This window comes from Nuphar pumila, chromosome 4, assembly GCF_984573655.1.
Source record: "Nuphar pumila chromosome 4, dmNupPumi1.hap1.1, whole genome shotgun sequence".
Lineage (NCBI taxonomy): Eukaryota > Viridiplantae > Streptophyta > Magnoliopsida > Nymphaeales > Nymphaeaceae > Nuphar > Nuphar pumila.
The window spans coordinates 121,437,229-121,452,519 of NC_143252.1; the positions used below are offsets into that span (position 1 = coordinate 121,437,229).

Consider the following 15,291-nt stretch of genomic DNA (forward strand, 5'->3'; position numbering starts at 1 on the left):
CTGCCGACAGACACGAGACGGTAGGGGCTGAGCCCCTGCCGATGGCGGTGAGGTGGCAGGGCCTCGGCCCCTGCCAGACCGAGTCAACGAATGGCAGGGGCTGGGCCCCTGCCAGACCGAGTCATGGCGACCCCCAAAACGATGACGGCAACAGGTGCCGCAGGGGTGACTGGACCCCTGCTGGCCCTTCGACAGCCCCGGTAGAAAAGGGAAAAAAGAAAAAATGGCGACAGGGCCCGAGGGCTCCCTGTCGACCCTCCGAAAGGTACAGGGGACGCGGGAGGGCGCGGCAGGGGCCGTGCGCCGCCTGTCGGCCTCCCGGCGAGGAGACAGAGGGGGGGGGGGGAAGGAGAGAAGAGGGAGGAGAAGAGAACGGCGTACCTGGAAGTGGTGGCCGGCGTCGGCGGCGCGCGCAGCAGGGAGGAGACCAGCGCGGAGGGGGGAGCAGGGGCTGCGAGAGGGAGGCGTGACTCCCCTCGCCCTCCAACCTCCCTCAAAAAGGCGCAGGGGCAATCGAAAGGGGAAACCCCTGGTGGGTTTCCCAAACTTGCCCGCACACGAAGGGGAAAGAAGGGGGGGGGGGGGGTTGCGGCGCCCGAATGCTCGGGTTTTTCTTTTGAAAACCCTAAAATAAAAAGGGGGCCCGGTTCGGGTCCGGACCCGACCCGGGTCCAAACAGATTTTTTTTTTTTTAAATGGGGTTTTACAGCTGGTCTCTCCATCATAGTGCCTTAGTACTTGAAAAAGATTTTTTTTAAAATCGAGTAAGAACCGAAGTTCTCGTACGAGACCCTATCGAAATCCAACAGTAAAGAATTTAACATATATCAGATCAAATACAAGTTTAAGAGGGCTCAATAACCATCACACATTTAGAACAAGTTTGCAATATAAACAGTTCAAACAAAACAATCTACAATCTCATATTAAATTAAACATTTAGGGATGCATGAATAGCTTTTTAAGTTAAATTATCAGTATTTCTTTTGCATGCATGTTCCTATTTAATGCACACAAACTTTAATTTTCACTTTTTTAAAAACTCGCAGATACTTAAAGACGGGTAAAATTCTCAAGGTTCAAGGCAGTTCCCAGTGATAGCTTAGCACACAATTTATATTTTATTTACTAGGTCTTACACTTGTTCCCAGTCCGATGTCAAGAATCGTCACCTAATGTTGGGACGACAAGGAAATCGACATCCATTGATGCCACTTTCTTGGTATACCAATAACTATAGCTGAGTCTAACAACACCACTCTAGGCAAAGTGGCGGAAGTTCCCTATAATCGTGAATGAAAACACGAACCATACATCGGGTTCTTGGGGATAACAAACGCACACGGTGTTTAGTATCCTCACGGTCCCCCATGATTGCCATCCATGGTTCCCAACCTTTCAGAGGGACACCAAGGAAGAGAAGTTATTATACTGTTTAGTCTCTTTTACCAGTCTTAATTAATTTATAATTATGCAAATTATCATGCAATAACATATTTGGGCCCTTGCTCTGTCACATCAACAATGTAATTATTTCAAAAACCATATTTTTTCAACAAATCATTTTGCAATGCAAATTACAATTTAACATTTCATGCAACACATGCTTATAGCCTTCAAAGGCCCACCAGTGGTTCATACATTACCAATTTACCACAATACAATAAGATAACATTGCGAAAATTTCAGTGAACATGAAGCACACATAAATATTCAAATTTTTATATTCACAATACAACTCATTGTACAGTCACAACAAGTTGATGGATGCATATTGAACCATGTATAACAGTCTTACCATATTAACAGAGAAATCAAACATTTAAAATCCTCGGATTTACTATATGACAGAACTCTTTTAATTTTACCTAATGGAAAGCAAGGATCTAAGCATCTGAAAAACTTGGATTCCAGTTTGATTTTTTTTACACTATCTTGCACACGTAAAGAAAAATTACAGAATAGTGTATGGTTCCTGTCCACACACACAGAGAAAAATAATGACAGGTCTGCGTGTGGTCATGTCAACACACACGCAGGAAAAAATATATGTGTGTATTAAACCCAACCAAAATTTACACAGATTTGTATTAAACCCAACCAAAAATTCAGATTTTCAAAATTGGTTCTGCAAAAGAAACACAAATTTTTATCTTAAACTCAAATCCAGTATAAACACAAATTTAAAAGTTTATAAATCCACTGTGTACCCGGTTCAAGAACAGAAAACATAAACATATATATATATATATACCTGCAGCCAACTCTGTTCAAGAACAGAAAAACGCAGACATATATATCCACTTACTGTAATCAAGTTTAGGTATAATAAGTATGACAACATAAATCTTTGTTCAGAATTACAAGATCCAACAATAATTAAATCTAACAAGAGATACAATTTTAGGGCTTGACGTCACCTGTTAGAGTATCCATTCAGACCAGACTTAAGATAGATTAAAAGAATAACAAAAAATTTCTAACAGCAGTAAAAAAATTATGCTAAAGTTTCAGTAGACAAAAAAAAATGACAGCATGAAGGAATCCATATGACACAAACCCAACAGTTTTCCTTTTCTCAAACAGAAAGGAGAATCAGTTTTAACTTAAGCATTGGTTTGACATATCATAACCCATCTAATGTGAACTCGATTCAAGAAAACCAAACACATGCAAAAAATCGGCCAAAAAAATCTGGTCCAAACACAGTTAATCACAACAACTCTTTTTACTGTTATGTGCGATAAATTTGATGCTCATGCCCACCCAAACCAAATTAAAATTGATATTCGCATCAGCCAAACAATTCCAGGTTTGATAAAAATAAAAATTCTGTATATGTACATACAAATTTGATTCTTTTCTCAACCCATGCTTGATCTGATTAAGGCTAAACCCCTTTCCTATCAGATTTTAAGAAGAAGACCTGTATCTTTGCTCATGACTGCAGAAAAAGAGTTAAAGAAGAAGGTGGAGAAGGAGGACACATTGCAGCAGCACCCTCCCCCCCCCCCCCCCCCCCTTTTTTTATCTAACCTGCTGCTCTATCTCTCTCTCTCTCACCCACGGTTCTAGCCCCTTTCTCCTTTCTTTTTCTTCTCTCCCTTTTTTTCTGTATTTCATCCCTCTCCCTCTCTCTCAAAATGAGATAGGCTAACACATGGCTTTTTATAAAGCACATGGGACTCCTCTAAGGGGGACGTCCCATATGTTCTAGAAATAGAAAGGCTTCTATTTCCTCATGGAAATAGAAGTCTTTCTATACTAGGACTCTTATATATGTATATATATATATATATATATATAATATCTGGTTTTATTAAAATTTTAGAATAAAGATCAATTTATCTTAGCCCAACTGAGTTATGGATCTTGGCGACGGTCCAAAATCCATATCATAACCGGATCATGGATCTTGGCATCGAATCTAAGATCCATATTTCAATTGGATCATGGATCTTGGCATCAGATCGAAGATCCATATTATGACTAGATCATGGATCTTGGCAAGGGGTCCAAGATCCATATCACAAATGGATCATGGATCTTGGCAATGGGTCCAAGATCCATATTAAGATCCTCTCAACGCCACCCACTATATTATATATATTATTTCGATTTAATTAATAAAAAATATATTTATTTAATAAAAATTATATTTATTAAAATTTAAAATTAGACAAAATTTTTGGGATATTACATCCAAACCTCAAAATTCAAGTGTATCAGCGACTAGAACAAATGCATAATTATAATGCCACTAAAGGGTTAAAAACACACACAAAAATATGAATAACCAAGATCTTTTGTTTACATAAAATGACACTAAAAACAAGTGTATCGACGACTAAAACAAATGGGTGCACATAACTCACCACATTAAAATCTTGTCTACATAAAATGATACTTAAATCAAGTGTATCAGAGACTAGAACAAGATCATAACCAATGGGTGTACATAACTCACCACATTGAAAACTCGTCTACATATAATGACACTCAAAATAAGTGTATCAACTACTACAACAGGAGTATAATCATTAATGTCACTTAAGGGCTAAACAAACACACAAAAGTGTGAATAACCATCTCTTGTGTACATGTAATGACACTCAAAATAAGTGTATCAACTACTAGAACAAGAGTATAATCTCAATGTCACTTATGGGCTAAACAAACACACAAAAGTGTGAATAAATATCTCTTGTCTACATATAATGACACTTAAATAAGAGACATAATAGGAGAAGAATATACGAGGTAAGAGAGCTTGTAATGAAAACAAACTATTGTCACCAAGAAGAATAAAGATATCAATTTTACCAATTTTTCGAAACACCGTGGTTTCAAAAATAGATAGCCATCAGAGATAATCATAATTATAAGAATCCATAATAACAATGGCCAAATAAACAAATGAGTGATACACTAACCAGAGATCAAACAACATCAGTTAAAACCAGACTACAAGCTGACAATATAAACTAACACAAATTGAGGTGCACATAACTCACCCAAACAAAAAGGCCAAGAAATGATGTATCATATAAAATTTTGTGATGGACAAACAAATTCCATAAGAAGACAACAAATACTCATGGAAATCAAATTTCAAATAAGTGAGTTCATATATAAGAACGATTTGACAAAACAAAGTTTTCAAATCAAATCAAATAATGGTAGATGAAAATTTTAGAATGAATATAGTGCAATCATGTGCACAACAAGATGCCAATTAATACAATCATATGTGGTGCAAATATATGCAAACAAGATATCAAATGATAAATTTTCACAAAACAAGATTACATCAATAACAATGCACAATAAGCACGGCGAATATATGCAAACTATATAGAGAGGTATCTCAATCTAGATTATAAGTCACATCTCAATGAAAGCACCACATAAAATTTAAAGAACATGCTTTGACATGTGCATGAAGTCACCAATTACGATAAAACACAATACACATAACAAAAATTAGCATTTTTGTAAACAATATGAAAAACTTATAAGCATAGTATTTTAGATTTTAAGAAACCACATATTCTTGCAAAATATATTTTTTTATTACAATATTTTTCAAAAAATATATATTCATAATCGAAATATATATTTCAAGTAAACATGCTTACGCAAAAACATATGTCAAAAGTCAATAATTTTCATAAATTCTAATTTTAATTAATTTAAAAATATATTTATTTTTAATGAATAACCACAATATTTCAAATACATTTTTTAAATATATACCATAAAAATTTGAAGTAGAGAATCCAAAGAAACATACATACCGGAATACAAAAGTCTTGAGTCCAAACCGTACATCAATTTAAATATTTCTTTTGAAGTACAAACACAAACAAGATGTCAAGGCCAAGATGCCTTGTTATGATACCATGTCACGAAATAACACGGAACCCAAGACATTCCAAATTGTAGTCCAAATGCCAACCAAAATGTATGTGAATACTCGCAATATACAAACTTGATACAAGTTAAATTAATAATTGATTTTATTCATAATGAATAATAATATACATAAAAAAAATGCATAAAGACCTCACTACAATACACTAAAAAACACACAAAAAACTAAAGGCTACCCTTCACTCTCTCAACCCTCACTCACACACACCCACTACAATATATAGAAAGAAGAGAGAGAAAATGGGAGATGGAGGAGCTCTTATAGCCGTTGGAGCTAGTCCAACGGCTAGCCTTAGTCAACCTAGGTTGACTAAGATACCATATATATATATATATACATAGAAAAGTACATCCATCTTAACAATATCATCTGGACTTACCAATTTCCCATGCATTTTGCACTTCATATGATAGAGAGTTTGTGCAAGAAATATGGACTACAAGTTACAATTTATATTATCTGATCCTTTTTTCTGATAACTATGTATATCTACATTCCTCTACTAACAGCACATATGTGTGTGCGAACGCAAGCATCTTTGTGCATGCATTTGTGTGCATGTGGACATGTGTAAGTTTTCTAAAAAAGAAAAATTTAAGATCTCTATCTTCTTGATGTTGAGTTTGGCCAAATGGCATGATGTGTAACTTGGTCCACACTACCATTTTTTTTTTTGAGAGTCTATTGTCGAATAAATTTGTGTCTATAGTTCCAACTGCCATACTTTCCATGTTTCTTAACATAATATATATTATCTGGATTCTGGACAGGTGTTCCCTTTATACTCAAAGCGGGAAAAGCACTGAACTCAAGGAAAGCAGAAATTCGTGTTCAATTCAAGGATGTTCCTGGTGACATTTTTAGATGTATGATTCAGTCATTTTTTGACTTTTACTTTAATCCTGATTTATTTTATATAATAAAGATACTTACCCAAAGTAAGAAGCACGAGTGAGAAGCGATGCATGAAATGTGAAATGAGAAACGAATGTTTAAGAGCTGCTTGTGTGAAGTGTGAAGCATTTAAGATGCATAAGAGGAAGTGAGTTAAAAATAAACAGTAGAAATAAGTAGAAAATAATATAAAAATATAATTAAAACCTGTATTCTTTAATTAAGAGGAATTTTAGTGATAAAAGTTATTTATTACATGTGACTTAAAAGAGAAAGTACATTTTTTTACATAAGGCATTGATAATATCAAAGAAATTTATTTTCATAATGGGAGAAGCCAGCTTTCCATTTTTAGGAAGCAAGTTTCTCGTAAATTTTTGTAGATGTGTAGCTTTGCACTTCCAAAGCAAGCTTCCAGGGTTTTAAGAAGCTTCTGCTAACTATGCTTTGCATCCTTGATGTGTTCAATCCTTAGCAGTGACTTTTAGTCCCTTGGTGTAGTCTTTGCTAGTCAGATAAATCTTGAAATTGAATTCAAGCAGAAAGTTAGCTGCATCCCTGGAGATTGGCTTTTTAGACCCAACTCTCCACTAACTTTTCACCTTTTTTTTGTTTCACCTCACTGATTACACTTTCACCTAATTCCACTTCATCTCATGATAGCTGAAGTTGCAGCTAAGATGTATTTTCTCTTTTCATGTCAACTGATGTAGCCTCAAAATCTTTTCTTCTTCACAATGTATCTATTTTCACTATTCAAATGTTAGTTATATAGGTGTCTGAAGAATAACAATTTCCCACCTCGTGTTGGTGTCCGTAACACTAATCTGGTTGAACACTTGCCTTGCTGCTTTTGTGTAATGATTTATTGTGTTAAAATGAGCTTAAATCTGTTACCAGAGCTAATAATCCCCTTCTCAAAGCACTCTGACCCTTGTACTCATAGCGACAGTCTAGACTTTATCATACCCATGACTTCTCCATGAGGTTTACTTGACTCTTAACAGATCCTAGCATTTTTTTATATTAAAAAGAACTATCATTTTCTTATTTTGTTTTATTTTATGTTTTTATGTTTCAAATACCAAGATTTTCCCAAGAGTTTTTAGGATTTATCAAAAAGCCTAAAATATCCTGAGATTTTGCTTTGCTGAAGTATATCCAAGACAGATGTATGTGACTATGACCAGTAATAACTAGTCTGATAGTCTGATGAAGTTTGACTAAACTTAACATCAGAAAAATAGAGATCTTGTTACAATATTTTACTATGTTGACAACATAATAAAACTTGAAAACTTACCTTGGTTTAATGGTAAGGTCCAAGTCTTTTCCAATTCAAGGTCTCAAGTTTGAGTCCTAGACCGGTTGCCTGGAGTGGGTTGGGTTAGATATCACATGAGATGCAAATCTGATTTGGATTATAGCAAAATCAATCCAAACATGCTATTTTATATTCATATTAATGTTGTATACTCGCATCATTCCAATAGATCAGGATCATGCTGGTATCCAACTTGAATCCAACCTATTGAGACCCTAATGGTAAAAACTCACTATAAACAAGATTAGCGAGTGCACGCTAGGACTGGTTCAGCACTCTTGAACTACATATTAGAAAACTGAATAGGTGCAAGATTTTGAGAGTAGAGGGAGACAGGGAAAGGAAGATGAAGATGGGGGTTCGTGTCGTGTTAGGATAACAAAAGAAAATTTCTTTCTTTTATGCTTGCATATGCAAACATAATGCATGATCATAATGCTCTTACAGTACAAGAGGAGTGAAACAAGGGTGCAACTAATCATGCATAAGCTCTAGATAGAAAAAGACCATAATGAATACAAAGAAATCTATATTCCAACTGGGGGGAAAATAGAATAACCCTTTAGAAATGAAGACACACAATGTGGTAGAAAACAAGGCAAAATGATAAAGTGCCTCGTGTCAAAAGATCATGTATGAGAACTGTGCGTCCTAACTGTCCAAGTCACTGTGATATGAGTAGGTGTTTATTAAGGCCTGTAATACAAAGAGAAGTTTGTTCAGGAGGTTAGGAAAGTGAGATAAAAGTAACTTTCATGCGGAAGTTGGCAATATCTGCTGATATGTATGGCTGTGTATAGCCGTCAAAGAGCTGCTCAGTGAAAGCTCACCTAATGTTGTTGCTAGCAATGCTTCAAGAGAATGTTGGGGCATTCACAATGATTCTGCTTGTCTCCGACTAAAACCAATGGATCAACCAGACATGTAGAAGCTAGCGTATGCTATGGATCAGAAAGGTTGTCTACCGGTGCACATATGAGTATTCTATAAGCTCAAGAAGCAATGTCAACAAGAGGAGCATAGTTCCAAGTTCCAACCTAGAGTGTGTTTGGTCACATATATTTATTGATACTGTCAGTCACATTAATGTAATAGGTAAACTACCTTTGACTCTATGGAATGCATGTGAAGTGTATTGATTTTTTATGGTAGGCAGGATTTTAACATCAAAAATTCTTTATTACTGTCATAATGACCAGAAATTGTGGATAACTGGTAAAAGATGCCATCACAAATACATGTCATGCAGATATCAATGTTAATGTATAGACATATATATATATATATATATATATATATATATATGTGTGTGTGTGTGTGTGTGTGTGTGTGTTTATATGTATGTCTATACATATATTATTCATGTAACGCCCCAAAATTTCTAACTTGCAAACCTTTCAGAAGAACAGACAAGAGACTAAAAAGAGATCTCTTTATCTCAGAGATGGTTTATGAAATCAGCGGAAGACTATTCTTTTATTAATTTCAGAAAGGCAAGCTGGCAACTTTGGGCGCGCTAGCTAAAAGGACCAAAACGCACAACCCATGCTACTTGTAAACACTTGGAAAAGCCATTTTCATTTAAGAAGTTCTCCAAATAGTACAAAATTCGGATATCCCAAGGAAAATCCGTTACAAAACACCCAAACATCAGGACGCGAGCTAAGAGCAGGAAGAAGAACGTCTTGGAGCCATCTTGCCATCGCGCCATCGCCTGTGGTGTACCTAATCATCACCTGTACCCATAGAATGGGTTAGTTTCGCGAAAAACTAGTAGGTGCACAAGAGAGATTGCAGGAAACTGAATTATGTATATTTAATTCAGCAGGTTACGCAGTTTAAAGCGAATATGCAGTCAAAAAAGTAAGCAATGCACGAGGTAAAATAGTGCAAGCGCGTAAGTAGTGCAAGTGAATACGTAGTGCAAGCGAGTCAGTAGTGCAAGCGAATCAGTACTGCATGCGAATCAGTAGTGCAAGCGAGTCAGTAGTGCAAGCGAATCAGTAGTGCAAGCGAGTCAGTAGTGCAAGTGAATCAGTAGTGCATGCGAGTCAGTAGTGCAAGCGAATCCGTAGTGCATGCGAGTCAGTAGTGCAAGCGAGTCTCACGACTCAACGACCAGTGTAAACAAACCTTATGTTTCGATAATTACGAACCTGCGGGTACGCGCATGCAAAACGTAGAACCAACTGAGACTAGTTCGGGCGTCTGTTATTCTATGTATTTTCAATAACCCGAATAGCTAGTTGAGTTCGCTCCAAAGGGACGGCTTTAGCCGAGAGAGGATTCCCCAAAGGAGGTTGTGCCACGGACGCATCCAACTTCTGCAGAAGTGTTGAGCTAACTAATGTAGCCCATTTCCCCTAACTCCAATGACTGGGGAGGCCGGATCGTTGCCCGTATGGTGGTTGTTAACAACATGTCCATTGGAGTTTGTACCGCTCTGTTCTCTCCCTTGACAGACACAAAGAAGCGAATAGGTACGTTAGGGGTTGCTTAACTAACGACCCATTCTATGCTGTGGTCTTTATGTAAAAGTATCTTCAACAAGATACTTTAGTCGATAACACAACAACCTTAAGAATAAATGTGTGAACATACACACCCAAGAACACTTGTGCACAACAAACACAACACACCGAATCACAAATGTGCACTTGCACCCATAAGTTTCATAAACACTAAAGAGGTTGGGCTATAATCCCAAATCCCTTGGAGAAATACAAGAGGAGCTGCCCATATAAATAGGGCTTGGAGGAGGCCTTGGGAGGGGCTCCACATAGTCGTTGGAGCCCCTCCAACGGTCACAAATGTGACCGTTGGAGGGGTCCAACGACTAGTGGGTTGGGCCCCTCCCAATGCATGTACAATGCATTAAATGCAAAAACAAAAATACAAAAAGAAAAAGAAAAAAGAAAATACAAAAAAACATATTCTTGAAAAAGAATATGTGTAAAATTCCTAAACTACCCTTACTATGACTATATATATTTTATATATATAATTGGTAAATACATATACATATATTATATATATGTATATGTATTACCTTATATATATAAAATATATATACGAAATTACAAGTTTGATTACATAATTTAACACCCCCCCTCAAACTTAGGGCAAGATGACCGATAGTTTGCCAAGAAGGAAGTTGAACCGCGGAGCGCACAGGGCTTTAGTAAAGAAATCGGCCAACTGATATTCGGACGTGACATAAGGAAGGTCGATAACTCCTCGGAGATATGCTTCACGAACATAGTGACAGTCCATTTCGATGTGTTTTGTCCGCTCATGAAAGGTGTGGTTCTTTGCAATGTAGATTGCACTTTTGTTGTCGCAGCATAGCTTGGTGGGTCCTTCAATTTTGATCCCCATGTCTTCTAGCAGTTGGTGAATCCAAACAATCTCCATGGTAGTAGTGGCCATGGCACGATATTCAGCTTCAGTTGAGGAGAGCGACACCTTTTGTTGCTTCTTGCATCTCCACGAAATTAGTGAGTCTCCTAAGAACACACAAAAACCAGTGGTGGAGTGACGGTTATTTGGGTCACCTCCCCAATCTGAGTCAGTATAAGCAATCAATTTTAAATCAGAGGAAGAGGACAGAAAAACTCCCTTATTTAGAGTACCCTTTATGTATCTTACGACCCGTAAGATGGCACTCATGTGAACGGATGTAGGCGCATGCTGAAATTGACTTGCAGTATGGACTGCATGGGATATATCTGGTCTGGTAATACTCAGATACATCAGGGACCCTACAAGCTGTCTGTAAGGTGTAGGGTCCAATAGGGGAACTCCATCATCAATTTTCATCTTTGCTCCTACTACCGCAGGAGTTTCACACAGCTTCTCATCTGTAATACCTGACCTGTCAATGATCTCAGAAGCAAGCTTAGTTTGAGATAAGAAATATCCTCGAAGAGAGTATGCCACTTCAATTCCCAAAAAATAAGTTAAAAAACCCAAGTCAGACATTTCAAATTTATCTTTTAAGATAGATTTTATACTTTTAACCCCGTTAGAATCACTCCCAGTGATGAGCATGTCATCAACATACAGAAGTAAAATAACAATCCCTGCATTGGATTTTCTAACAAATAGAGCAGTGTCAGTAAAACAAGAGGAAAAACCATTCTCAATCATAACAGAGTTAAATCTATCATACCAAGCCTTGGGAGCTTGTTTTAGGCCATAGAGTGCTTTCTGAAGACGAAGCACCTTTCCCTTAGGAGTCTCCATTCCAGGAGGAGCATCCATGTAGACTTCTTCGCTTAAATCGCCATTTAAAAAGGCATTTTTCACATCCATTTGATAGATGTTCCATTTGTTGATAGAGGCAACGGTTATAAGACATCGAACAGTGACCATACGAGCTACAGGAGCAAAAGTTTCTTCATAGTCAATACCATATTCTTGACTATATCCTTTTGCAACTAAGCGAGCTTTATACCTTTCAAGGGATCCATCACTTTTAGTTTTTACTTTGAAAACCCATCTGCACCCTATTGTTTTCTTGCCTTTAGGAAGATTTTGGAATTCCCAGGTTTTGGCTCTTCTCAGAGCCTCAAGTTCATTGTCCATGGCATTAATCCATTCAGGGCATTTACGTGCTTCTTCAAAATTTCTAGGTTCTATATAAGAGTGGATGGCACTAAGGCAGGCTCTATATCTTGGTGAGAAAGAGTCATAGGAAATGAACCTAGAAGGAGGCCTTCTACTTCTCTCAGTTCTACGAGGGATCACTTCATTCTGAGAGGCACTGGAACTGGCATCATTATATCTGTCAAGAGCACTCCTAAAGTTGTTTTGATCTCTATGAGAGTAGGTGATAGGGTCTCTAGGTAATTCAATAGGTTGATGTGACGAAGGAGACAAGGAGATGTTTTCGTTGGTTTCAAGTTCATTTGGGTTATCTTGATCTGACTCATTATCACTAGTATCATCGTCCTTATTCAGTAAATCAAATAAAAAAGAGTAATCCATATTTTCATTATGGGGGTCACAACTTTCAAATCCACTAACATTTTCCAAAAAACTCACGTTCCTGGAAACATACAACTTATCACTTTTGATATCATAACAACGAAACCCCTTTTGGGTTTCAGAATAGCCAAGAAAGGCACAAGGAATGGCCTTTGGAGAAAGTTTGTCATTCTTATCAGTAAGAACAAAACACTTACACCCAAAGACCCTTAACCTGCTATAATCAGGTTCCTTATCATACAGTTTTTCAAAGAGAGAAATTTTGTTTAAATTTTTCAATGGAAGTCGGTTTATGAGATAGACAGAGGTAAGAGCTGCCTCAGCCCAAAGATTTTTTGGAATGTTTTGAGAAATGAGCAAAGTCCTAGTTGTTTCAATGATGTGCCTGTGTTTTCGTTCGGCTAACCCATTTTGTTGAGGGGTTTTTGGACATGATTTTTGGTGAAGAATTCCAAAATTTTCAAGATAACCCTTAAATTCATTTGAGAGGTATTCTCCTCCAGAGTCAGACCTAAAAATTTTTAAACATCCATTGAATTGATTTGAAATCATCATGTGAAAATTTTTAAAGGTTGAAAAAACTTCATGTTTATGTTTAAGGAAATAGATCCAACAAAACCTAGTATAGTCATCCACAAAGATTATATAATATGAAAAACCTCCTTTAGACATTACCGGAGCCGGTCCCCATACATCGGAATGGACAATTTCAAATGGTTTTGTCGTAAACATGGATCTTTGAGGAAAGGGCAAACATTTCATTTTCCCAAGAATGCATTCATTACACAAAAAGTCACTTTTACAAAGATGTTTAACAAAAGGCAAGTACGAGATTTTAACAATATTGGGATGACCCAATCTCTTATGCCATACATGAATGTCTTTGTTTTGGACGACGTTGCAAAATTGACTCTTGGGAACTTGAAGAAAATCTACGTAGTAGAGGTCTCCTCTTCTAGAGCCTTCCCCAATCAATCTCCCGGACTGGCGATCCTGTATCCAACATTTATTAGAAGAAAATTTTATATCGCAACCATGGTCCGAGAGTTGGGAAACGGAAAGAAGATTTAGGTTAAGGTTTGGGATAAAACGAATTTTTGGAACAAAGAAGTCTTGTTTTTCAAAATTACCTATTCCTTTAATCTCAAGAGATATACCGTCCGCAGTTGATACAAAGGATGGAAAAGCACTTTTAGAAAAATTTGAAAGAGTGCAATAACTAGGGGTCATGTGAAAGGATGCCCCGGAATCTAAAAGCCAAGATGTCTTACCGGGGGAAGAGGATGACATAGCGGCTCCGGAAGTACCTCCCTTGAGAAGAGGTTGTAGGGCTTCCACGATTTGTTGAAGAGAAAGAGACTCACTTGATAAAGGGGGTCGTTCTTCAACTTGAGATGCCATAGCCGTTGCAATCAATTTCTTCCATTTAGGACACAAGGGTTTGATATGTCCGGGTTCTTTACAATGATAGCAAGTTACTTTGCTATAGTCTCTTTTGTCATACCGATCATTTCCTCCTTGACCTTGATTCTTGAAATGAGGAGGTCTATAGGTCCTCATGTTATTTTCCGGTCTTGACACGGCATTAGCCATTTCACCATCTTCTTGAGTAGAAGAAGTAACAAGAATGCTAGGGTTATTTTTGCCAATCCCCATACGGGTTTCTTCACCACTTAGCTTGGTGATAACATCTTCGAGTGAGGGGGATGTGAAGGCGGAGAGAAGAGAGGACCGAACTTGTTCAAATTCGGGTCTAAGGCCATTTAAAAAATTGAAGAACCGGTCTTCTTCAAGTTGTTTATGCCTTAATTCGATAGCCTCACCACTCCATTTAGGTTCAAGGATTGCGAGCTCGTCCCAAATAGAGGATAATTCGGCAAAGTACTCCCGAATGGTCATGTCATTTTGTTGGAGAGTCAAAGCCCTCTTTTGAAGAAAGTACTTGTGGGATAGATCTCTTGAGGTGTACATTTTCTCAAGATATACCCAAGCTTCGGAAGCCCTTTTAAATTTGATGATGTTGGCATTTATCTTGGTCTCGACGGATGAGAAAATCCAAGATAATATCTTGAAGTTCTTCATTTCCCAATCATCATGTTTCTTAGAATACTCTTCAAGGGCCTTTTGTCTTTCATCCCCTTCAAGAATCTTAATATCACCTCCTTCAACAATGGTAATTTTGGGTTCCGGTTCCGGTATGGATCCATAAACGTAACCCCAAAGCCCCTTTCCTTTAATATGGGCTTCCATATTACCGGCCCAAACATGATAGTTTGAGCCATTAAGCTGAAACCCAAGAGAGAAATGAGAGTCTTTTTCGCCCATTAGAGAGGAAAGAATGCAAGAGATAGTATGTACCTTAATTACTTTTTGCGTCTTTCTTGACAAAAGAAGCTCCTAAAATATTGCTCGAAGAAGATGATCCTCTTTGATTTAAAAAAACTTGAAGGCACGCTTCCCGAGGAATGCAAAAGAAGGCGAGTCGCAATTCTTCTTCTTCAACCTGGCTCTGATACCATGTAAAAGTATCTTCAACAAGATACTTTAGTCGATAACACAACAACCTTAAGAATAAATGTGTGAACATACACACCCAAGAACACTTGTGCACAACAAACACAACACACCAAATCACAAATGTGCACTTGCA

At 37.4% G+C, this 15,291-nt stretch overlaps 1 protein-coding gene across 3 annotated transcripts in view; it reads left to right on the plus strand.

Moving 5' to 3' along the window:
* Positions 1 to 15,291, plus strand: part of LOC149840851 (glucose-6-phosphate 1-dehydrogenase, cytoplasmic isoform-like) — an 87,873-nt gene that overhangs the window by 53,630 nt on the left and 18,952 nt on the right. For all 3 annotated transcript variants that reach the window (XM_090003383.1, XM_090003385.1, XM_090003384.1), the window contains exon 12: positions 6,205 to 6,300. In XM_090003383.1, coding sequence (XP_089859509.1) covers positions 6,205 to 6,300 — 96 coding nt within the window. The remainder of the gene's footprint in view (positions 1 to 6,204; positions 6,301 to 15,291) is intronic.